The 27,049-nt window shown below is 40.9% G+C and overlaps 1 protein-coding gene across 2 annotated transcripts in view; it reads left to right on the top strand.

Moving 5' to 3' along the window:
* LOC115791091 (rho GTPase-activating protein 6) overlaps window positions 1-27,049 on the top strand; it is a 97,481-nt gene that overhangs the window by 25,196 nt on the left and 45,236 nt on the right. Inside the window, exon 1 of one of the 2 annotated variants that reach the window (XM_030745198.1) lies at window positions 20,020-20,307. The exons of the other annotated variant lie outside the window; for it this stretch is intronic. Coding sequence (XP_030601058.1) covers window positions 20,266-20,307 — 42 coding nt within the window. The 5' untranslated portion in view covers window positions 20,020-20,265. Of the gene's footprint in view, window positions 1-20,019; window positions 20,308-27,049 lie in introns of those variants that run through there. 2 annotated transcript variants of the gene reach the window in all.

A 27,049-nucleotide genomic window follows, 5' to 3' on the forward strand; every position in this document is an offset into this window, starting at 1 on the left:
CTGTGCAGAGGTTGGAAAAGAAATAGGGATGGAACTTTGACAACTGCTTCTGCCCCTTCTTTGTGTACATGCATGTGCAACACTGTGCATGTCTTCCAGGGGACACACTGTGAAAACAATGATTTTTGATGTATTCCACCACTTTCCAGGACTTCTATGTACCTGCAAAATTTGTGTTGAGGATCATGAAAAAAAAAAAAAATTCATATCCAGCTACACAAATCAATTGATAGTTTTATCACAAACTACTATGACACCAGTCGTAGCGCCCCCTGTCTGATAAGATGCTTTCTTCCATGTGGTCTCTGTGTGATCTGCGCCCACATACAGCACCAACCTCAAGTCATATTTTATTTCTGAATGGATTCTGGTAACAGTCAACAGAAACATATGCAGCATATGTAGAACATCTTAACTAAACCATAGAGCGAGGACAGTGCAGTGGTGCAGCGTTGCTTCACATCGAGAGGCTCCCGGTTGGATGAGGCCTTTGTGCGCTTTCCGTGTGGAGTTTGTGGTACTGTGGCTTCCTCTCAAAGACAGGCATGTTTGGCAGCGCTGAACTGGAAAGGTTGAGAGGAAAATGGATGTTAATAGCGTGGAGTGGAGGAGTGTATGACTGTGTGGAGAAATATCACCTTGATATTTCTTTGGGGCAGAATTTTAAAACAGTCCAAGCTCTAGTTGTGCGGTGAGTTTGGATCACACATAAAGAAAACAGAGTAATATCTCTGATGAAGCCTGATAATTTGCTGGCAGTGTAGCAGAGACGCTTACTTAATAGCTGCACATGCTGTATATTGTACGTGGACGGATCAACAGTTTTGTCTTTCGCCCGTATTATCAGCAGGAGGATAAAAGCATCGCTTTCATTTGTGAACAGTGCATTCCTCGAAGGCCGCCGTGTTTATACAGCAAGCTAAATATTTATACCGTGAACTGAGAAGAACCGAGGACGCTCGCTCTCACTTTGTTAACGGCTTGATGCGCCTCAGGCCAGGTGACTTCCACGCTGCTCTGATCATACACGTCTACGTTCTGTGTATGCAGCTACGCAGATATATACTGCACACGGTGTAACAGCAGGTTCTGTGGGCGCACAATTGCACGTATAGTCATAAAAAAGGGGCCTATCGGAAAAATCTGAGGAATCCAAATACACACAAGCACACACGCTCTCATAAACACAATTGAAGGGTATGTCAAAGCAATGTCACTTGTGCTAATTTGTCATTCACATAAGAGTTGAGCTGAGTTCAGCGTCCACAGGAGGCCCTCGCCAAAGGGAGAAATCTGCAGCTTCTGCTTTATCATTGCGGCAAACTCAATTAAGATAAATATATTTGTCTTCTTGTGGATTTAATTGTGTTTACAGCATTGCTTTGCTTTGCTGTACTCTAGCTGCTGTTTTCCATTCTTCAAATGAAAGAAGCTGCTGTCGGAAGATGTGGGGTAGGGTGTACCACAAACACGACGCACAGAAGAAAGACAGATGACTTTAAATTTGAAAAAAAAAGAAAGGAAATGTGGTAAGCAAGTTTGACAGAGAAAGAGATATGACTCGATGGAGGAGGAAGAGAAGGGCAGCGATAAGGAAGTGCTTCTCATCTTGACAATCACTCAGATATTGTGTGTTTGGAAAACACCGCAGCTTCTTTACTGAAGGCTGTGCTCCGTTCTGGCATAAACAAACGCCTGATACCTGAAAATTTATGAGACTAATTGATTTGCATGGGAAACAAGTGTAGTGGTGATCAGAGTGAGCTGATTATCATAGAAAAAAAAAAAAGCAGAACAATACAGGCAGTTGAAGCCAGGTACAGTATGTTAGTCACAGCCATTCAGGTCCTTGCTTCTGCATGCGGTGCTTGTGTGATTAGTAATTAAAAAACAAAACAAATGGAAGCATTAAGCAAATACATTTGCAGGCAAGGAGCTGATTGGACGTTAAGTGACCTATCACCCAGGGTATACTGGTAAGACAGTGCTCATTTTCACTTGTCCTTTGATTCCAAATCTTTGGTGCATGAGGCCATAGAGACACTAATGATCTGTAACTCTAATCCTGGAAGTCCATAAGGCATGATTGCATTGCATCCCTGCTCCAACACACCTAAGCACATACGGTGCTGCAGTGTGTTTTAATGTCCTAGAAGAGATTCTTACTTGCACATTTGGTGTGCAGGAAGTCAGACAAATGAACTGCATGGAGACTCTATACCTTAAAACTGCTTCTGGTGTATTTTGAAGCTGGATGAAGAGTGGAACAATTCTGCACCCCGGATACAACGTCACATACCCGGTATATTCCTGGGGTATCCCATGCAAAATGCCCCTAATACTGGTTTAAGTGATTTAAACAGATTTAAGTGTTACAAGAGTACAAGATTTAAAATTGCAGCTACAGTACAGTAGCTGAGTAACCCCCTCAGTTCTTTACATTTTGTTAGGAAAATGGAAAATAGCTAGGGGTAGCAATTTATTGAAACTGCAAACATTCATGGAAATACAGTACATGAGGCTGAAACAAAGTTTGTTAATTCCAATGAGCTTGAAAATCAATATTTGGTGTGACCACTTTTCTTCTTCAGCACAGCCTGAACTCTCTGAGGCAGCTTTCTTCACATTTCTTTAAACAGTCTTCAGGAACAGTTCTCCAGGCTTCTTGAAGGACATTCAAAGCTCTTCTTTGGATGTTTCTGCCTTTTGTTCCATTCCGTTCTGTTAAGATGATCCCACACTGCTTCAATAATGTTGAGGTCTCTATCAGACCTGTTGCCACTGATTTTGTCACTGATTTCTCTTCCATAAGAACGGTTTCCTGACAGCTACCCTTCCACTGACACCATTTCTGATGAGGTTTCAGTGAACGGTAGGTGGATCAACTGAAGGTCCAGATGCATCTCTCAGGTCCTGTGTCAGCTCTTTGATGGACTGGATTTTTTCCTGTTTCATAATAACATGACTTTAGATGTTGTTCATCTGCTGTAGATAGTTTTTTCTTTTTTTTTTTTTGGCCTGCTGCTTGTTCTTTTGCCCTCCGCTTGTCCAATTTCCTCAATTTTATTTAAGAACAGTGCACACCATGTTGAGATGTGCCAGGTTTTTGGTTAATAGCTCTTTGGGAAACAATTTACATGTTCAAAAAATACTATTTTATGCTTATCAAACTGTGTTATCTTTGCCATTTTTTGTAGATTGGATGAAAGAAATGGGAACAAAATATATGTCTTTGCAACAGGCTGCTAGTAACAAAGTGCCTAAAGATACAGTTTGCCAAGTTATCTGTTATGTATAGATACAAAACATCCATCCCTTGAGTTAGGTGCCTTTTATGCTTGAATGACTCATAGGTCAGAGTTCAGTGGCTAAATAGATAAAAGAATATTCCTCTGAAAATGGTCAGGTACCACAACTGGACTGGAAATGAATGAAAAGCAGCTGATATCTAAAGAAAAACTTCAAAAGACCTTCAAAAAGCCTGGAGAACCACGGCTCAAGACCACTTCAAAAAATTCTGGCTCCCTCGAAGCAAAATATAAATAAATGAGGGGCAATTCAAGACTTTTGCACAGTCCTGAAGTTAAAACAGAATAATTTAAATGGGCATTCCAGGATCGGAAACAAGAAGATTGTGAGACACGGGTAAAAACTGTGATGGTCGGTCGCCCATTAGCCACCCTACTTGCTTGAACTCCCACTGGCACTGACAGTGGAAAAGACTGCAGGAAAAGAAAACCAAACCAGAACTCAGCAACCTCAGCAAAGCGAAGTCATCCTTCATTTTGTGGTGCTTGTTTAAAGGAAATGCTGCAGGAGGTGGAACACACTTAATTAAGACACTAATTCAGAACATTTAGTTGATAGTCATCCATTTAGATTGTCACATTACCTAGAAAACAATGGATAGTTTGGAGATTTAGTAGCCAGTGGGGGTTGTGAGCATTTTGGCTTGTTGGTTTTAGTTAACACGTTAGATTGGAAGTACTTAAAACCAACAGGAGAGGTCTGTTTGTGTGAGTTCATATAAAACAAGCTCAAACACTGTCCAAACGCCCAGTGTTTCTTTGTCAGTGTTAACAGATCTCAAACATCCACGACGGCAGATTCACACACACACAAATACACACACACACACGGGCCTATCCAACGTGTTTGGATAAATGCGCAGAGAGTGAAGCTATCCTTCAGCTGGAAGAGGCTTGAACCAACACACTCACGTCACATCAGTCAGTGAACATTTTATTCAGTTATTTAAGCTATTCCAAACCCTCCTCTCAGACGTCTCTGGAGATTTGGAGAAAATCTCCTTAACGGCTGTTCGTTAAGAGCAGGTCTGAACCTCCCACGTCAGGCAGAACTGTGTCAGTGACAGACGCGAGAAGACAAAGTGAGGTTTTGTCATTGTGGCTCTCTTGACGTACTTTAGCAGGCGTGGAGCCGCTGTTTTCTTCACGTGCTGTCAGCTTCTGTAAAAGAAGAATACTTGAATTTGTGGAAGAGCCTCGATGTTCTTTTATGTATCTTTGTTTCATCGCGTTCGCATGCAGTGTTCCTCGCTCAGACCGCAGGCAGTGCTGTGACTTTGTGTCTCAAATCTAAGCCCATGTGAACACGCTCATCTCATGTCACTCTCCCAGTTTCCCAGTAATGACCCAGACGCTTCTGCTGTGATGCTATGGCAACAAGTGCAGGATATGTTCTGCTTTCCTGCAGACACCAAATGCATCGCGCAGCACAAAAATACAGAAATGCATTCAGACTACAATTACCTTGTGAAGAATCATAGCACATTATTGGGTTTAAACTGTACTATTCGACTGCATTAGTGCGTCCTATTATACGCTGCCATGTGAACACATGGGTACAGACGCTATCACAGAAACACACATGTCCCTGTCATTGTGCTGTCCGGCCCAGCGGGCGAGCGGAGACACCATGGCAACTGTTGTGGCAGAAAACATTAAGGAGGCGTGGGAGGAAGAGGACAGTGTGCGTGTTGGCGTCCGTGTGTGTGTGCGTGCACGTGCAAATTAAGGTGGAGGAGCTGGAGCTGAAAGACAAAGTATCTGCGAAATAGCAGCCTTTATTATACAGAGAAGGAGGCTTCTCAGCCACACTCGACCAACAAACAGGTTGCGTTTTTGTTGTAAATGTGAGCTCCGCATGAACTGTGCCTGTCACCATTAAATCAGAAAAATAAAAATAAAATGAACACAAAGGCTCAAAAGTGAAGACAAAAGCATAAAAACTGTAGCATTCATTCATCATTTCCTTCTTTTGATATCTGTATATAGTGTTTTGATGTGTGTGTATATGTGTGTATATGTACATGTGTGTATTGACTATATATTTTCTGTATATAGTGCTTATGTATATGTGTATAGTGTTTTTCTATTTTATTTTATTCTATTCTATTTTTAGTTTTCTGTACTGAGCTGCTGTAATGCGCAAATTTCCCCGTCGTGGGATCATTAAAGTTTTATCTTATCTTATCTTACTTCTGTAGGCAGTTTATGTGGACATATGCTCAACTGCTTAATGCACATCAGATTTTATCAGTTATAAGATACACTGCTGGTCAGTTAAGAATCAGAGGGGGTTGTTAATCAGTTTTGTTTTTACCAGTTTTGCATTTGGCTAGGGTCAGTGTCACTACTGGTAGCCTGGACCCTGCAGAGGTTGTACAGGAAGTCCAACTCCTCCAGGATGGCACATCAATATGTGCCATTGCCAGAAGGTTTGCTGTGTCTCAAGAGCATGGAGGAGATTCCAGGAGACAGGCAGTTACTCTAGAAGAGCTGGACAGGGCTGTAGAAGGATGAGCACTGCCAGAGCTACAGAATGACCTCCAGCAGCCACTGGTGTGGATGTCTCTGACCAAACAATCAGAAACAGACTTCATGAGGGTAGCTTGAGGGCCCTGTGCTCACTGCCCAGCACCGTGGAGCCTGATTGGCATTTTCCATAGAGTACCAGAATTGGTTCACCACTGCCGCACTGTGCTTTTCACAGAGGAGAGCAGGTTCACCCTGAGCACATGTGACATGAAAGGGTCTGGAGAAGCTGTGGAAAATGTTATGCGGTCTGTAACATCATTCAGCACGACCGGTTTGATGGTGGGTCAGTGATTGTGTGGGGGGCATAACCATGGAGGAACGCACAGACCTCTACAGGCTAGGCAACGGCACCCTGACTACCATTAGGTATCAGGATGAAATCCTTGGACCCATTGTCAGACCCTACGCAGGTGCAGTGGGTCCTGGGTTCCTCATGGTGCACGATAACGCCCGGCCTCATGTAGCAAGAGTATGCAGGCAGTTCCTGGAGGATGAAGGAATTGATACCACTGACTGGCCCCCACACTCACCTGATCTAAATCCAATAAAACACCTCTGGAAAATTATGTTTCAGTCCCTCTGATGCTGCCAGGTTGCACCTCACACTGTCCAGGAGCTGATGATGCCCTGGTCCAGATCTTGGTGGAGATCCCCCAGGACACCATCCATCGTCTCATTAGGAGCCCCGACCTTTTCAGGCACCCAACACATTAACCAGTCCATATTAGTGTATATATCCAGCATGATTTTTGTCCCATTGAGATCTGATGTGCTTTCAAAGTGTTCCCTTAATGTTTTCGATCAGCATGTGCTCATGCATCCATAACATCGCTTCGCTTGTTGCAAGTAATGGAAAGTGAATATTAGAATGGCTTGCTCACTGCAATAAGAGAAAACTCTCCATCCATGTTAAGGAACAGTGGCTTAAGGCAACTGAAATCTGTGAGCTTTCCTAACTTATTACATATTTTGTCCTTTTTATAAATATAAAGTCAGCTGTGTGTAGTACACCTCTGTCTCTATTTTTTAATTCCTACATAGGGATTAAGGATGCAAATTAGGAATTTTGCTCAGATCTTACATTGTTATACCAACTTCCACTGAAGTCCTGACTGTTGTGTGACACTGAAAGGTGAACTGAGTGGAACTAAAGAACGTGACATTGCTCCCTCTCACAAGAGTGAGAGCTGGGCCAAAAACAACATTAAATCATGTCGACATGGACACCGCTAGTTCAGACAGTGCAGCTGCCGCTGGTACTAAGACAGAGGTAAAATCTATAATACTTCTAGAGTAGAGTCTCACTGCTCAGCAGAAATCTTGGTAACACATCTGTCCTCTTATTTGATCAGTTATTTTGAAGTATTATCAAAATTCAACTTCAGTGATGACCAGGACATAATCACCGCGCATATCAGATTCAACTAATTGCTGCCTTTGCTCTTAAAAACAGACTTTTAACAAGTTTCAGTTTATGTGGAGGTTAATCTTCCATCTTTTCTCCTAAATTTAACCTCGGGATTCTTCAAATGCCTCTCGTAAAGTCTCCAGAAGAAACTCGGATGTTTCAGTCAGAAATGTCGCACGTTTAAAAGCTCACATCAAGTCGCAGCATCTGGAATTCTCTGTGAGCGATTCATGATTCATGATGAACAAGAGATCATTACCAAAACTCATTACTGGGAGTAAACCGCCACAAAAGCTCCCGTGGGGCTGTTTTACATTTGTTAACTGATCTGCTTTCAGTTGCACTGTTTCATGACACATTTCGAGTGTAGTGGTGAAATCACACACACACGCATAGTTGTTTTTTGTTGTTGTTTGTTTGCTTCAGAAACTAACCAGCCTGTGATTCTATAGTAGTAAACAGCAATAAATTTTGTTCAATTGCAGTTATTTTGCAGTATTTTCTCAATTAAGACTAAAACATTTTTGCTGACTTTGCCCCAAAAAAAGTTTTAAAAAAGTGTTTCCAATCAATTTTGATCCAGGATTCGTTGCGTGCGGTGCCTTTCTGATTATGTCTTTAATGGTAGGAGGTGAGAAGCTCACTGGCCCAGAGAGCATCTTTTTTTTTTTTTTTTTTAATGTAAGAAATGAATAGGCTCTATAGCTCATGTTGGGAAAGGTTAATCTGTCAACTGTGAATCTGAGCTAGTTCAGTCTGGAGGAACTGACCTTCAGAGTATGGATAGTTCAATGCTGCTGAAGTCAGTGAGCATGTATCGCACCAATTAGCTAAACAAATGAAATGTATTAGACCTGGAGCGCAGAGCTTGAAATGCACAGTTACATACACAAGAATAAAAAACAGTGGGTATATATCCACTTTTATGGTATTTTCATGTTTCAATTTTTCATCTGTGCCCTCTCATGTGTACTAATTTGTGTCCATGTACATGAAATGGAAATTTTCCACTTTAAAAGCATTAAAAAAAAAAAGGCCGTGTTTGGTGGTTTGAGTGGGTGGCGGTGGTGGAGCAAAATCATTTTGCCACTTACACCAAGATCGAGTCATAAATGTCCCAGATTCTTAGACTTCATTTGGATTATTTTTAATATGTTATTAAGGAAAAATACATTACTCGGTTAGGATCACACATTAAAAACTACGTGGTTAGGCTACTTTGTGAGGGTCTTCATTTAGCTGCTCCCTTTAGCGGTCTCCAAACTGGATCATCTGCTTCCCTCTCTGTCACACCAACCCTCTGCATGTCCTCCTTCTCTACATCCATGAACCTTTTCTGTGTTCTTCCTCTTTTCCTCCTGCCTGGCAGCTCCATATTAAACATCTTTACTGAATATATCCACTATCCCTCCTCTGCACATGCCCACATCATCTCAGCCTTGCCTCTCTAACTTCCTCTCCAAATTGTTCAACCTGAGCTGTCCCTCCAATGTACTCATTTCTAATCCTGTCCTTTCTGCTCACTCCTAATGAAGATCTGAACATCTTCAGCTCTGCCTCCTGCCTTTTTGTCTGTGCCACCGTCTCCAAACTATCCATCACCTCAGCTCTCACTACCATCTTGTAAACCTTCTCTTTGCTGCTATCCTTCTGTCACCACACTCCACCCTGCCTAATCCAGCTTTGGATGATTCACCCCAGGTATTTAAACTCATCTACCATCACTACCTCTGCTCCTTGCATGTTCATATTTCCACCTGTTTCCCTCTCATTCATTCACGTGTATTTTGTCTTGCTTCTACTGAATTTCATTCCTCTTCTCTCCAGTGCATCCCACCACCTCTCCAGGCTCTCTTCCACCTGCTCTCTGCTCTCACTACAAATCACAATGTCATCTGCAAACATCATCCTCCACAGAGACTCCTTGTCTGGCCTCATCTGTCAGCTTGTTCATCACCATAGCAAACGAGGTGGTTGTTTTGGGTGAGACATTAAAATTAAATGGTTACAAAAAGACATTTTGTAGCTCTTTTCTTGGTTGTCAGGGTGATACATACCCACTTTGTCTGGACAAAATAGACATGAAATAGACTTCCTATTGAAAGTTGTGTTGACTGCTATGAAAAAAAACATGAACACAAACAAATAATTGCTTTTTTGTGACTGATTCACATTTTGCTGTGCGACTGGGCTGTCATGTCAGCTGCCACTGCTTTATTTCAATGGCAGTTTTGTGATTTAGAGATAGCAAAAAGAAAAGATATAAAACAAGCCAATGCATGCATGGCCTGACTTCAATGTAGAAAACCCTCCCAGGATAACTTATTTATGCACAGAAAGCGAGCTGCCAACCAAGTGAGACAAACAAGCTGACAGAGCAGCAGGCAGAAAGCTGGACAGATGGATAGAAGGGCAGAAGGTCGCATCAAGAGCCAGACAGACACTTGAGAACAGACAGAGATCACAGTGTACAGAGAACATGCAGTACTTCAGCGAGAAGAAAAACGGATTTATTTTGTCAAAGTGTGGTGATGTCATTAAAAGTTGGGCAATAGCAACACCCAGGCTCAGAGGTATGCACATGAGTTGGACAGCACCTGCACACACACACACACACACTGAAACATCCAGAAATGTGCTGAAATCAGATTTTAAAGAGGTTTAAAAGTGTGTTTTGGGGAAGTTTTATTTGCTTAAAACTAAAAGTGTATAAGTATCACTACTTATACACTTGAATCCTTTGTGACTGGCAACACTAGAGGTGAAGTGCTTCCCTTTAAATCAAATTCTCAGAGGTTGATACGCATGCAGTAACCCACTCGGGCCATTAACTTGCTGACAGAGTCAACAATGCCGGTTTGCATAAGAGAACATTTGAACTGGAGCAAGACCAAGAACATGCTGCCTGTCTCTAATTGCTTGGATATTTTTAATCTATTTTCTAATAAAGAGGATTGTCACGTAGATGTCGACACTGTGTGTTCTCTTGCAATGCCGGGCATGTTTGGATCATTTTTCATGTGGTGTGTATCAAACCGGCGACTGGAAATGCCCCAGTAAAAAACAAAACAAAACAAAACAAAAAAAGGCATTTGTTTCAGGGAGGGAACTATGAGTCAAACTGCATTAAGAAAGTATACAGAGAATTGGAATGTGTGCAAAAGCTAAATCTGAACCCACCACTTAATTTAAATCAATCAGTCATCAGTAGCTACCAGAATAAATGATGTGAGATTACTCAGACTTCATTTGTGTGCACAGTGGGTTGCTTGTCTTATGTTCCACACAGATGCTATTGTTTCTGCAATGGTTTAATAATAATGCACAGAGACGTTATGATCAAATTATGGTGGATTTTCAATCTGAAAAGAGATTAATGGGTAAAAATGTCAGTAAGTGGTGCTATCTACCTCTGATATTGTCCTTCTTACTACACCAAGAATGGCACAATTTTAATACAAAAATGTTTCAGGTGTGCGATCTTGAAGAAATAGGCCCAGTCCTGGTTGTATCTCTTGGACTTGTTCTCTGTTTTGCAGCCTGCCATTAAAGCTAGTCTGACCTCTGACTGAGGTTTATGGTCATCTAGCCCTTCAGATGCTCCTTCATCCTTCATACTAACTTCTTTTTCCCCATCGGCCTCACAGGTGGGAGTGGCAGATGGCTGAGTCTCTGAGCCTTGTTCTGTCAGAGGTCTCTTCCTGTTAAAGGAGAGTTTTTCCTCCCCACTGTTGCCAAGTGTTTGCTCACGTGGGACGACTGCAGGGTTTAATTACTGTGGTGAACTGAAGCTATATAAAACACAACTGAATTAAATAAATGAACTGAATTCACCCCATTCAGTCCAGTCCTATGGCAACTTGTTAAACAGTGACGTAGCGTGACTAATTTATCTACATGGAGACAAACTGTCCTTTTTTGTTCCAGTCATCATGAGTCTGAAATGTATTTCAATGTACAGTATTTGAACTGTTTCAAGTTTTGGCACCGTGTATTTTTTGGAGAACGTCCACCGATGGGACTCAGCACCCCTAGAACATGAGCTTTCAAAGAGGGGCGAATGTTGTATTTAACTGTGATCTTTTCTTGAACCTTACCAAGTAGTTTTGCTACTTAAACATGATGAAACAGTGCAAACAAAAATATATTGCAAATGAAAAAGAAACTGAAGACTAAAAGTAATATGAAAGATTTTCAGACCACTACAACATGTCCAAGTCTGAAGACAGTTTCCATAAAATTTGTTTAACTTCAGTTTAAACAAAAAGCAAAAAAAGAAAAGAAAAACGATTTAAATATTTAACGAGTGCACCTTGAAGGCCTTTCTTCTTCTTTTTAGCACCACCACAATGTGCTGCAGCTGTTTTTTTTTGTGCTCTTAGAGACAAAAACGTGTCAGCGAACACAGTAGATCAAATTTTGTGATTCTTGCACAAGCTGCTCTGAAAGTGTGTTGTTCCCTCTGTTCTCAAAAGAAACAGGACACCTTACCCTACTTGGCAGCGTGCAAAAACGGAGGGGTAGGGCCAAGTTGTAGCCCTGTGTTTGGGTCATCCTCTTAACTGCTGTGATTGTGTCCATTTGGACTCGGAGTGGAGGTCTCTAATCCTGACTTGAGAAGATTCCAATGTTGCTCTGACTGAAAATAAATTCGAAATGTTTCTAAATACTAGGAATAAGGACAAAATATTGCTCATGAGAGATAACTGTAATTTCATCTCTCGGCTGACTTGATTAAGTCCACATAACCGCTTCCAACAAAGGCTGCCTGGATTAATTCTTGCATTTCATTTTGAATAAATTGCACAATCGCCATAAACCACCCCTGGAATGAAATCTTCCACACTGGCTAAAAATATTCTGGGAGTGTTATTATCTCATTTCTGATGTATCCTGTCAGGCCCAACATTTCCACTGAACAACAGTCCTGACCTCCCAGTCGCTTTGAGCATGCTCTGATGGAGTTGGTATGGAGATGAAAGCTACAGCAATGCATGGCTAGGACTCAGTATACTTTGCACCCCCCCCCCCCCCCCCCCCCCCATTGGCCCTCAGGACAGAGTGTGGTGATTTAGGACGAGTGGGTTGGTCTGTTGATAGAAGCCTCCAGATTGAATACAGACCTGTGCCGTCGTCACTTTGTATGTGTGTGTGTGTGTGTGTGTGTGTGTGTCTGTGTGTGTGTGTCTGTGTGTGTAAGTGTGCGTTTTTGGTTGATGTCGGGTGATCGGTTCCCCTAAAAAACAACTTTTTCTTTTTTTTGCTGGACAAAGATAGTCTCTGGAGTTCCACTGTGGTCTGAAACCCTTAACGAGATACAATTTGTAAGTCGTGTTTGTTTGTGTGCCACTTCTCTATTTACCTCCCGAGTGAAGGGGTGAGCCCACGTTGCTGTCTTTTTCTCTTTCTGCCTCACACACGCGCACATTCCCCAGCTCTGAGGTCATCCCCCGGAGCCGCTTTGTGCGGCTCCTGCTGTAAATTTGTTTATGTGTGCCCAGGTTTTACCCCCACCCTCTCCCCTCTCTGTCTCACACCTTCATACAGCACTTCCACCCGAAACAAAGGGCAAAGTTCAGCACTGGAAAGAAAGAGATAAAACTCAAAAATAACAACATAATTAGCAACCAAACAGGCTATTGTGGATTGAGTTTAGCACAATTTTCTCTTTTTTCAAATCAACATTAATTAATTTTTTTATTTATTTTGGGTGTTGTTAGTTATATATTAGTGGACGTTTCACTTAAACTCTAGTTTGCATTTTAATTTCAGTTAACTGACATGTCTTTTTCAAACTGGTCTACTTTTAGTGAAGTAAATCACCTTAAATGACACAGCCAGTGTTGCATGATGTGTAACTGGCACTAGTTGTCAGAAATGAGGTTAGGTTCAGGCTGAGGTAAGACGACAACCATGGCTGGGAAACAGACACATATACCACAGAAAAATAGACAAATATCCGAGAAGAGGGAAAAAATAGAAATATGAACATAAAGAGCCAATATCTATATAAATCGCAAAATATGAAAATATAATAATTTGTATGGTTTTCATCAATTAAGTGTCATGGTCAAGCTTCAAGCTTATAGTTAGGGCTGGATCATGTGACCCTGAACTCTCCCTTAGTTATGCTGCAATAGGCCTAGGCTGCTGGGGGGTTCCCATGATGCACTGAGGGTTTCTTTTTTTTCCACCTCTTTTTACTCTGTTTATACACCACTCCATATTTAATCATTAGTTATCATCAGTTATCTTCTACAGCATGTCTTTTGTCCTGTCGCAGCAGATGACTGCCCCTCCCTGAACCTGGTTCTGCTGGAGGTTCCTTCCTGTTAAAAGGGAGTTTTTCCTTCCCACTGTCGTCACATGCTTGCTCACAGAGGTTTGTGATTAAATTTAATCAGCTACTTTAGGTATAGCTGAGTTGAAGTCCGTTCAGTTTACGTACATCAATTTTCAAATAATGATGACCAAAGATGAATGCAGCCACCGTGAATCCCGTGTCAGTCTCGGCTCAGCATTTTGGCCACTGCCATCTTTGTGTTTTGAAACCTGATGTGAAAAGTGAAGGCTGGATCTGACAGGGAAACCGAGGACTCGCTCTAATAAGGTAGGGACTCGTCAATCACAAAGTAGGTCCCATCTAAAACATTGCTTTATCTTCTGTTTGGCTCTAAATGCGACCATAATTTAAAAAAAAAATGATTGTATTGAGCAAGATGTGGAACTTGCAACTGTGATCAAAAACTCATGAAGATGCTTCCTGGGGTCATAGATAAAGTGAGACTTGGGTCATTAACCCTCAGAAATCTACATAATTGGACTTCTCTTTGCAACCAGATGCTGGCCATAAGAAAGAATGCAGGTTGTAGGCCCTTCCACGTTTGCTCCAGTATACGCGTGAAATATCCTCAGCTTTGAGACCGCCATCTCCCAGCATCCTCAGAATGAGGTGATGTACATGCAAATGCATCTATTTAGAGATTGTTTATTAAACAGATGGAGGCCTCGCAGGATTTTCTCTTTCATTTACTGGATTGTCTTGAAGCGGCAACAGATTACTTCCCACTAAATGAAGTGATTTAACAGCTCAGGCATTCAGGAGGAGTGCTGCTCCTCCCCGATATAAACAATGTAAACATTAACTTTTGTAGCTTGCAAAAGCATAAACCATACAGCACTAGAAATATAGGCTGGCCTCATGCGCTTTGTGTAAAATAACATTGTGGTGGTACTTTCATCTTTGTGCATCCAATATTTTTATATTTTGGTGTTTAATTTGTTTGAGAATAGGCATGCAGATCACAACATAAATATCAATCACTTCAAAAATAATCCCCGCTGTCACTTTTCTTGCCCACAAATTTCAAGGTGTTTTTTTCTCCAGATTGACTTTTAATAGCCGAGACATTATGTGTCAACACAAACACACCGAGCCAAATTCAACAGTGGAAAAAACCTGAGCGTGGTTTGGGATTGATATATGATCATGTGCAGCTTCATTTTAACAGTTTAAAGATGATACGAGGAGTGATGGTCGGCTCGGGGTGATGTGTGTAGTCGGGCTTTGCTTTGCAGTGGCCTTCGTGAACAATTTAATCAGATTCCTACATGTAGAAGTAACTGATTCCCACCAAATGAAGCATGCACTATACATACATTAATACCCATCTATTTCTCCTCTCCTCACTTTCCTTCTTCTCCTTTGCACGGCCTCTCCTTTAGTCTCCCATCCCTGTATCACAGGCTCTGTGCATGTTTGTGTGCGAGCCACGGGACCATTGAAATACCATTTTTACGAGATAATAGGCTCCTCCTTCAGGACCATAAAACACAACTTTGGAGCAAAAGACTGAACTTCCCTTTATTAAGCTGTTGTGGATATTTTACTACATCTTTGTCCTCCTTTTTATTCCTGTAAATACTTATCAAGAATGTAGCCACATTTTTGTATATATGCAATCTTCCTGCATGGGTTTCCTGACACATTCTGGATAATTACACTAAACACGCAACTTTATCTATCTATAAATAGATAGATAGATAGATAGATAGATAGATAGATAGATAGATAGATAGATAGATAGATAGATAGATAGATAGATAGATAGATAGATAGATACACACACCAGCTTGTGTGTAGACCCACTGCTTCTACATACAATAGTGAAAGAATGGGTCGCTCTCAGCAGCCACCTGTGCAACAATTCCAGTCCTGAAATTTCCTCACTAATAAATATTCCAGTCAGCTGTTAATGGGATTATAACAAATTGGAAGCCACTGGAAATGACAGCAACTCAGCCAGTGAAGTGGTCGGCTACGTAAAATGGCAGAGCGGGGTCAGCAGATCCTGAAGTACATAGTGCGTGAAGGTCACCAACTGCAGACTCAGTCGCTACAGACCTCCAAACTTCATGTGGCCTTCAGATTAGCTTAAGAACAGGGCACAGAGAGCTTCATGGAATGGGTTTCCATGTCCGAGCAGCTGCATCAAAGCCTTACATCACCAAGCAAAATGCAAAATATTGGATGCAGTGGTGTAAAGCACGTCACCACTGGACTCTAAAGCAGTGGAGATGTGTTCTCTGGAGTGATGAATCACACTTCTCCATCTGGGAATCCGATGGAGGAGTCTGGGTTTGGCGGTTGCCAGGAGAACTGTACTGTCTGACTGCATTGTGCCAAGTGAAAAGTTTGGTTACTTTGTGGAAAGCCTTCCTAGAAGAGTTGAAGCTGTTATAACTGCAGAGGGTGGGCCCACATCATATTAAACCCTATGGATTAAGAATGGGAGGCCACTCACCCTTTGACACCAAGCGTATCATGACTTCGCATTACGAAACTCATGGAAAAAAATGGAAAAATGCAGCACTTTTAAAACATGTTCAGTGTTAAAGGGTAAAAAAAAAAAAAAATCCCCATTAAAATTATTATGGAGTGAAAATTAATTGCAGATTCACTCACTTTTGTAGCTGCCCTCAAGTGGCCATTGAAGGAACTGCAGTGTTATGGGACTCTCCTTTGGTTACAGAAGCGTTCATTTTAACAACTTTAACAGGGCAATCAGGGCTTTCTTTTGCAAAGCACATCTGACAAATGCAAAAATATTTGAGCTTCGGATAAGATTAAATTTTTTTTTTTTTAAATAGTGAGTTGTTTATGCTAGTAATACCAGATTACAAGCAGCTGCTGTTTTAAATTACTAAAAACTCGACCAAAGCTTTGGATTAGTACATTTGTATATCGATGAGTAAATCCTTTGTGTGGCATCCGGACTTCTCTGTGTTCTTGGTATTCATCAACATTCCAAACACAAGCAGCAGAGATTTGTATACAGATAGAAATGTGCATCTACCTGTGTTATGCATGCCAGGATGTGGTTCGGCTCCTCTGCCACTCTGACTCAGAAGCCACCTAACAGAATGAAGAAATGTCAAAAATAGCACAAATCATAACATTGAATACAGTTAATCACAGATGCGCAAATGTGTGAGTAAAACCCCGTCTTGCTCGTTCCATTTAATCCAAAGATGATGATGATGAACTTGCTTTAAACAACAAACACGCCTCAAAATGTTGAAAGCAAAATTCAAAACCCCATCGAGAAGATCTGATAAGCAGGAGCCTATTGTCTGCAAGCGCTTGTTTTCTTTTGCTGGTAACTTTATATCAGTGGAGTGTTTTTCGATGATGGCTGTGTGAGATACACAGTACAGTACACACAGCAGCACCTGCTTTAAGGCTGAGTCAGTCAGTCTTCAGGAGTGGAGGAATCTGTTATCGGCCTATTTAAGATGTGAGTGTTCCTATGAACTCCTCAGCATTCTTTAAATGGCACTATCTGATAAGAGAGGAATCCAGTTTCTCATTTTTCCCCCACTAACCCGTTCACACATTCTGTATGTAAGATTAGAGAACAGAGATTTCTCAATAGCACCCTTCCCATGGAGCAAAGCAAATAGTTTTCATTAACTGCCCCCAAGGCTTTCTTTATGAGTGTCTTGATAAAACCACACTGTGCTCTTTTTGTTTTGCATTACGTTGATATTTATGAGTAGCGATTACAGACTGTATATAAAAGATGGAATTGGCCATTGCGTCTGCAAAATAAAGCCTGCGCAGAAGTGCTTTTAATCTGCATCCTTTACATGGCCAGCAGAGGGCGAGGAAGTCAGAGGCTTCACATTGTTTTTATTACCTTAGCAAACACGTTCCTAATGTGTTAACGTTTTTAATCGCTAGTTTCAAGCACTTTTTAAATTTTGTGTGCTTTTTTCAATTACACTGTAAAAAATACTATAAAAATACATTAATTTACTATTTCTTTTTTAAATTACAGTTTAATGCTGTAAGTGCCTCTGAGGGAAAAAGAAATATAAAAAGCGAGCTGATGCACTGGTGAGTGCAAAGACTCATGGGAAAAATGTTTATGTCAAATCATTGATTTAAAACTTTTTTTGATGGTTACATTTTTTTTCTTGTCTTTACTTCAATTAAAGATGTGTGAGGCAGTTTCCAGTGTATTTATGACAGAGAGCAGTAATAAGCTTTAGCTAGCCCCCTTTTGTTAAAATGTTTAATACGAATTTCCATTAAAGCTTATAGTAACTACCTAAATGGATGATGACCATAGACAGTAAAGTGGCCAAGTTGGTTTTTGGAAGCCAGAAGATATCTTATATGGATGAAAGGGTGTAGTGCTAAGTTATCGGCTAACGCTACCTAGCTTGGTTAACAAGCTGCATTCAGAATCCTTATAGGTGCAGTTACAGAATAATAGAATACCTCAATTTCACTCACCAAAACTGAAGCACGAGCTTCTGGGATGGTCTGTGCCACATAACAAGCCATTATATTAAATAATCTGTTCAGTTTAATGACTCTCGAGTGGCCTGTAACTCCATAACTTAACTCCAGTATCCAGATGGATGTTGTGGGGCTTTAATCGGGAAGGGGGGGGGGCTATCCAAAACCATTTTTGTACTATTGTACTATGCTGTAAACATGTTTTTTAATGCTGTAAAGTTGGACCATTTAACGTGGGAGTTTATGGGGATTGACTCCCTTTTGGAGCCAGACTCAAGGGGCCATTAGAGGAACTGCAGTTTTTGCCACTGCAGCGTAATCATTTAATTTTCCCACTTTGGTGAGAACCTGCAGTATACAGTAATAAACTATTTGTGGAGATTACAGTGGGAACACTAAAATAATAACCATACAGCACTGTTGCCAGAACTTGACTGTGATTTAACTGTGGGAATTATTTAAGGTTTGACGTCCCCTTTAAAGCAACTTCCCCTAATCACACAAACTAAGATGGCCAAAATGCTCACACGGGACTTTATAAAAAGCGGGCGATATTATCTGTGGTGGTATTCGTGTAACATCATTCTGCAGCCGAACTGACAGGATGCAATGTGTTACACGCTGACGTGCCGCATGTAAACAGGAGGATTAGAAGAAGCCCAGGAAATGTTAATAAAGTAGAATGAGTTGGCTAAACACGTCTGCTGTTATTGTCCCATCAATTAATTTAGCAGATACTCCAGGATGCAAGTGGAGTGTTTCAACACAGATTGCCCAACGCTTGCTTCCACATTAAGTATTTCACAAACTTAGTTGAAATGTGCCAGTGGGGGACTTGCCTTTCATGGTCTCTCTTGAAAGCATATTTGCAAAGGGGGAAAGCTCATAAACAAAAATTACTACCAAGTGTTACAATGGAAGCAGTCGATCACAGCTCCAGTTCTGCGGTCCATCTGGTACATTCTTGCCACTGTGATTTATTTCCTTTAGTAATTAGGCTTACAGCGACCTATTTGTCAATGCTGGAAAAAAAATAAAAAAATTAGCATCTTTAACATACCAACTTTCCCAGAAGGGGTTTGTTTTTAGCTCAAGCAACAAAAATCACTGGGGTTTTCCAGTGAGCATGGCAGAAATGACTCTGCAGTCAGTTCATTCAGTTCTTAAAAAAAACAAATCTCCATAAATCAGCTGGAAATATTAAATTCTACTAGTTTTCTTGTTGTTGTTGTCTTGAGTCAACCTTAATGAAAAAGCTGTGAAGTTGTGCCTGGAAGAATGATGCCAGCCTGATTACAGCAGCCGTAATACTTCCATAAATGAAGTATCCACAAAGAAAACCCTCCCTGTATGGGGTTTCTTTAAGGCAAATCTTATAAACTGTGGAGCTCCATTTGTGGGTCACTGACATGAAAACATTTGTTCTACCCTGCTGTTGATAATCAAAAGCTTTTGCACTGCTGGTCCTCCTTCTTCAGAGCCCCGCCCACCACTCTCTTTTGTCTCTCCGGGTTTAAGTGTCAATAGTCCAGAGAAATGTTCAATAGACCGGAAGTAGGCATTGCTGTGTTCAAAATAAAAGCACATATGAGTCTCATGAGTTGAAAGTTGCTCTATAATATATTAACTACAAGTATACACTGCCCTGTGTAGTCATTGCTTATATTTCTTGGGTTTGAAGATGCCGAATGAATAGCAAGCCGCGGTTTCTAAAAGAAAACGCAACAGTTTAGTTTGGCTGAATTCCTGATAAACCATAACCGTCACATTTGTGTGGCAAGACCAGAACGGGTTTTATGCATTATTTTGAAAATCCCGGCCGGAAGGATCATTCCGCAGCATTGCAGGCTTGATGGCGGTCTCCCTCGCTCTCTGCCTCTCCTCGTTTTGGTTCAGCATCTGTCTTCACAACAGTCCGCGGGGCGCGCAGTATGGATCCGTTACGCATTACGCGCTATGGTGTCCCTTCTGGCACAGACTGTTTCCTGACACGCGTTTCTGACTGCTGTAGAAACTCTTAAAAGAGGCTCTGCTGTGACTTGCAACATCTCTCTTTCTTTTTAATGTAAGAAGAAGGAGAGTGCACAAGTGATTTCACGGACACTTCTCCTACGGTCCGTTCTGACGCGCACAAACACTTTTTGGGGGCACTTGGGATATCATTGGCTGCAGCTGCATTGTTTACTATATGTGGATAATTATTCGGGACGATGGGAGACTCCGTGTTCTTCGACAGGCAAAATTCTTATCTTGTAAGTACTCCGTTTATTAGCCGTAAATTAATTACAATGAGTCAAACGTGCACTGATGAGACCCGGGGGCTTATATCTTGTATTTTCTGCGCGCATGCATGATGTGTTTTTTGATGCCTGAGAGGAGAGCAGCGAGAAAAAGAGGTTTATTTCCTGCATGAGGCAGTTTTGTATCTCTTCGCATAACTGAGGTTATGCACAAAAAGTGCCATATGAGAATAACCGTTATTTTCTGTATTTTAGGCGCTCAGTGCCAGCTCTGCACGAGTTTTAAGAAATGCAACCGAGACGGGTGGTTTTAAGTTGTTTCTCCTCATAAACATCAGTCAGTCTGAAACAGAAATTTGAAACTGAGTAGCGCAACGGGGCCCCAACACACACAAAAAACGAAAAAGAAAAAAAGTTCCTCCTTCCTGTGATGGAACGTTTTAAGTGACATGTGGCGCACAGAGCACGCACGCACGCACACAAGACCACACATGCTTCCTGGTTTGAAGAGCAAGTCAGAAACGCCAGAAACCTGTTGCCAGCTCGCTGCGGAGAGCCACAGGTGTTGTGTTTGACATTCTACACCTCAGAGCGCGGTGGGCAGATGAAGGCAAAACACACAGATATGGGTCAAGGTCGTGTGGGCTGCTGTGAGAACTGCACCTTCAAAATGTATCCCTCAGCATTTTACAGCCTCTATTTGGACTGTTTGGCAGATTTTATTTGAAGATGACCAGAAGGCATTCAAGATCTGGAGAGGCAACTGGGTCGCTTGCAGAACAGGTTCATTTAAAGTGAATTAGTTTTTGCTGTAGACACAGAATCCAACATGCACACATGCCAGGGTTTTCTCGGCCACCCTTTCTCCCTCCATCTGCTGCTCTCTCTCCTCTCAAGTGGTGAGGAATCCTCTGCTGACTGCTCTAGCGGTCTGTCTGCTCTTTATGAGCAATGTTTCTGTGGCTAGAAGCCCTCATAAAGCTACAAGCATTGATTGAAAAACAATACAATTTTCTTTGGCTCGGCTGGCACCATGCTGTGGTCTGGATCGGTGCTTTGTAGCGGGGCTGTGTGGTGTGAAAGCCGTCGCCACATGGCCCACAGTTATGTGTCTAAAATTCATCCAGCAGAGGCTGACAAGGCTTCGGTGCGCTGACCAAACAGTGCTCTGCTGCAGTAGGTGCCATCTGCCAAGAGAAATGAAATCTGATGGAAGTGGACTGTTATTTGTTTACTGAAATTGTGGCCTGCTTCTTTGAACCCCATAATAGATGGTGGAAAATCATACTGAAAGCTCTCAGAATGACTGATTGGAGCAATACAAACAGGATTTAATAATCCAAAGCCACAATAAGGGGATAGTATCTTTCAAATCATTTTGATGGCTTAAATTCTTGTTTGAATAAAAAAAAAAACAAAGAACAGTAGTGCCCAATAGAATGTGATGTCCAGCACCACCCTTAGGGTTAGGGTGAAGAGATCAGACATATGAACAGTAGTACCAGTTGAGACTGGGGTATCTAGTAAGTTGCATTCCTACTGAATGCCACCCTGTGGACGTTTTCCAATTGAGTACAACTGGTAGGTGATCAAAGGCAGAACAAGAGGAAGCTGAAAACATTTGGATGGAGAGTGCAGTTAATGCTTTTTGTGTCATATGTGAAGAAGGAGGGGACAGATTATTTTGTTTTCTGGCACATTCAATTACAAGTTCTTTTTAATCGTTAATCATTCTGTTAGTTGCGTACTTGATTAGTCAGTAAAACATATATATATATTTACCCACATTTATGTGCATTAGGAGGTGGTGTTGGTTTACTGATTTAATATAGCAGCATCTGACCATCAGACTGGATGCTGAGTGGCAAAGGTGGAGTGTACAGGTGCAGCTTGCACAGTCTTTATACTGAGGCTGCTGCTGGTGAGCATGAAGAGAAATTAACGTAGGCTGTACCAGCCCTGACTTATAGCTAACTCCTGCAGCAATGAATGACTGACCCTACTAGAGCATGACAGATATAGGATTTTTAAGCCCGATACCCATACCGATATTTGGTGATTTAAAAATCCGATATTCAAATATTAACTTTTTTTTTTTTCTTTCAGACACTCAAAACATAAACAGACATTTGTTGTGTGTAATTATTTGTTTACTGCTCAGATCACCTGGTTGTGTTTGCGGTGGTTCAAACATATTTTTCCCACGGTTAAGCTGGTCACAACATAACAGTCAAAACATGGTTGAAGGGTGTTTCTCCTGTCTCTACTTTATTGATTTTTAATTTGTCAGCCATTAGATTCCAATAGACCAGCAAAATTCCTAGTATGGGCCATAATCTCATCTTGACGATAAACTGGTCGAGCTACATACCCTGTCAAAAACAGTGAAGATAAGACAGTTATGATATGAAGCTAAAATTATACAAGGTCATAACATTTGTTATTTTTTGTTTTTAAAATTTTTTTCTAATTGTGCTGTGTATTTATAAATCAGCTAATGCTAACCAGTAGGCTAATCAGATCTATTAGGTAGCTTAAAGATTGTAGCGTATGTCTAAAAATAGTATCTTAGAAATACAAAATTCTTTGGTGCTCAGGCTCAGTGTGCTGCTGAACCAGTGGTACTTTGCACATGACCATTTTCCAAAGATGGTTGCCTTCCTGTTGCTTGTGCCAAACCCAAAGATAATTCATAAAATATTCACATTTTGTAAGCTGAAAGCAGTTAAGTCTATAGTATTTTTGCCTGGAATTTTGCTTTAGTAAATTGTAAATAATCATGCAAATCCTAAGCATTAACTTATTTTGTCTTGTCAGTTTTGACCATTACGGGCAATATACAATCAGAAAGCTTGGACTCAGAAGAGTACATGGTAGTTTCTCATTAGTAAACACCATCATTGAAGGAAACGTTTCTCCAATAAAAACTACAAAAAGCTAAGTGCCACTGAAATGTCAACTTTCTTTGTTAGAACTATATCTTACTCCTTTGCCTCGACATGGTTGGAGTTCTTTTATTTTTCTTATTCTAGTCTCCTCAGTCCAGCTTGTGCATGAGGACATTATATGGGTATGTGGGTTCACTGAGGTTGTATGAACACATCTGGCATAGTTTCTCTAGATGCACTACACTTCATAAGCAAGCAGTAAAAAATAAGTAAGCTTGGCATTGGGCACAAGTTTGCCTAGCTGTTAAAGTGAACATCATTTGCATTGGAAAATATGTCTACACAGTAGTCATTGTACTTTTTGGAGTCTTTATAAGGTAAGAAATTCATTCAGACAGCATCTATTGATTGTAAACATATTAAATCTTTCCTCCAGAAACCTTAGCCAGCACTTTATTACAAAATGCAGCTGGTAAAGGCATAAAAGTTATATCCTGACAGTGCATCACAACCAAATACAAGTGAGTGTTCAGCCAGGCTCTGCAGTGACGGCTCATAAATCATAAACACTTGGTGTGAGAAAGCCTTTAAAATATGGCAAAGAAGTAATTCCAGATGAAACTGCACTTGTATTAATCGGGGATTATGCCCCTTCTAGCCGCTTCTCATCTGCTGCTGATAAACAAATGTGGGTTTTCGTCATTCATGCCAGAGTAGATAAATATTTCAGATTGCAGGTTACCAGATTGGATAAGCATTGTGCGTGGAAAAGACCAAGACAGATACAGAAAGCAAGTGAGAGAGATGTGCAACAGCACCTTGTGGTTGTGAGTGCATAAAGGTTTAATATCCCCCTCAAGGCAGCCGAGTCCATTGTACAATTGGAATACCATTGGGGAGAACACATAACCATCTGGATTGATCACTCAGCTTTTGTCTTGGGAGGGATTTGTTTTCCAGTGATGTAGATTACAGGTTTTAAGCGGTATTATGAGGATTATAAGAATGAGAAAAGGCAACCCTTTTAGTCAACATAGGCAAGATTCATCACCTGCAAAAACTCTAAAAATGTTAAGAAAAGCAAATCATTCTTTACATAATGGTTTATCAGGAAGGAAAAAATACACAGCGTAAATGCTCCCTGAGACAGCCACTATCGCTAACTTCCCCTCCTGCCCTACTAGTTGTCTTTTGGGTACTAGCATTAAATTAGTAGAATCCCATCTTATTGGTTAACATTTGTCAGTCAGGATACCAGGATAGACATGAATCTTTCTCAAGTACTTAGTCATTGCTACATGCACTGAATTACAATTACTCAGATGGTGTTTTCATTGTGTACTTGACACCTGCAAAAGTTGCCATCTTTGCTGCGTTGTGAAAGGGGAGGGACTTCCAACCAATTTTTAGCCAATAGGAGGAGAATACATAAACCCCACAGGATGCTGGTGGAAGCTAATGAGCTAACAGCATACATTCTAAATTATCTTCTAAGCTGTAGAAGATTGATGTTTGCACTCAACATGTTCTAGATTGTAGCAAAATGCAGCATCTAGCACAAAGTTCTCAGTTTAAAATGCTCAGTCTTTATTTCCAATAAGTGCTGTGAGTGGGAATTCACAAACTACACAGTTAGGCATGCCATGATACCAGAAATTTAGTAGTCAATACCAATACCATTAGAATTATATGATGCTCAATTTAATACCAAAAACAACCCTACTAACGTTACTACTTTATGTTAGTTTAAGCCTTTATGCAAACTTAGCCTTTCCAAACATTTTAGCCTAAGGAACATAGCTGATTTCACAAAGAAAGTACTAGCTGTCACTAGTCGCCATTTTCCACGTGTAGTTTTTGCTGTGGTGTGTGTAGTTTTTGTTCTTCTTCAGTCCTTCTTCTTCAGCATGTAAGAATCAACTAGAACATTTGTAGGGGTATGCTGCCTACGGTAAATATGGTATTGAAAAAAAAAGTATGGTCACATTTTTAGAATTTTAGTATTGAAAGGTATTGTTAATATTGGTTCTGGTGATATTCCTACTAGGGGGTATGTATTGTACATAGTGTAGTATTTGGAAGTACATTAACAAAAAGTAGGACAATTGAGACATAGTGTCCAACAATGCTAACGTGCTGTATTTCTGTCATGGTATTTATCACATTAAGTGTGTTAGAATGATCATTAATTAACACTAAAGGTATGTACAGCTGAAATTGATGGGAGTAGCAATATTTTTTGTGGTATTTCATTAAAACAAACAAACAAAAAACACTGAACAAACTACCATCTTGACCCATGAGTTCAATAGCCCTAACTCGTCCTTTGATTACCCAACTCCTCCTGGAGTTAAAGACATTGTGACACACAAAACATATTACCATTATTCTAATACTTTACTATTCCATCCAACAGTTATTGAGATAAATTTCTGGAAGAAAATCATTTCACTGGATAGTTTTTGTGGCTACTAACTTGCACTCCTACATGTAACTGAACAAGCTGAAGCAAAGAACCAATATTCTCTGAATCAGCTTTGGGGCCAAAGTGTTTGTTCAGCCCACTAGACTGGTTTAGCTTTGGCATTCTCTCATTTGTTTAGCAACCAAAATGATTTATCGCATTACTTCAAGCGGGACAAGTAATTCATGTATGCCACATCAGAAGACTAGTGTCTGTCTGGATCAGCTGATGTTTGATGCTTTGAGAAAAGAAGGTTTACTTAACCTACTTCTGTTGGGTTTGGCCCAATCAATTGAATATTCCATCAGCAGCGACAGCAACAGCAGGTTTAACTCTGCTTACTCTTTGTTAATGACTTGTGGGTTTAGCCATGGGTTATGTGCACCATGAAGCACTATGTTGTCTCAATGTCACATCGTGCCAACAGAGAAGCGAAGGAACAAGGAAGTTTCAGAGCACGAGTTTGAGTGAGCTAATCCTGGACGACAGCCAGAATAGCGTCAATCCTTTGCCAGTAGTCAAATAATGATTGTCTTTGTCTTGAATCATGTTTTGTATTTGCAAGTGTTAGCAAATGGTTACAAGTCGAACTCTTTAAAGAAGGCGACAATTAAAATGAGGGGGTCCTTTGGCAGAGAAATTGTTTTTAGAGCTAAAAGTCTTGGGAGGCTGACAGAGTGAAAAAAGTTATTTTATTTTAATCAACTATACTGGAAGGTAGCAGCACTTGGTTGAGTTGACACTGAGAAGTAAAAGGGCAGACAGAGCACAATACAAAGGAAGCATTGATTAAATGACTGATGAGACTCCCTGCATTAGCTTTTTAATCTCAAACTCTATCTTTTTTGTGTTTGACTCCATCTCCCATCGCTGATCAAATAAAAAAAAATGCTCCATCTTCATCAAGCCACCCAGGAACACTTGCCAGCCTCACAGCCACTAACTGCTTAGACATCCTCCCTCTTCTCTTGTGTCCAACTCCTCTCCTCGTTTTCCTGAGCACCATTGTTTTCAGAAACTTGAAATTCTTCTTTCACCTCCTCCCTCCGCCTCTCCTTCTCTAATTCAAAAATGCTAGGAGCAAACATTTTATGGCACTCTTCTTACCTGCTGATGTGTGACCTTGTTCTATCTTGGGGAGTGTGTTTGCATTACTCTACTGCCACTCCCAGTATAAATAGCTTTGGCAGGCACAAGCCTTTACTCTTGTGGTTAATTGCAAAAATGCGTTTTTGCAGATTGAATGAATCTTTATGTCTTATCCAACTGCAAACAAAAATAGCCAGCCCAGACTCTTTAGTGACTGTCACGAACAGCTGGGCTTATGCATGTCTGTGTGTGCGGGCGTGCAGGCGAATGGCATCAACCATCCATGCAGCTCCTTACGCATAAGTACAGTGTG

Source organism: Archocentrus centrarchus, chromosome 2 (genome assembly GCF_007364275.1).
Source record: "Archocentrus centrarchus isolate MPI-CPG fArcCen1 chromosome 2, fArcCen1, whole genome shotgun sequence".
Classification (NCBI taxonomy): domain Eukaryota; kingdom Metazoa; phylum Chordata; class Actinopteri; order Cichliformes; family Cichlidae; genus Archocentrus; species Archocentrus centrarchus.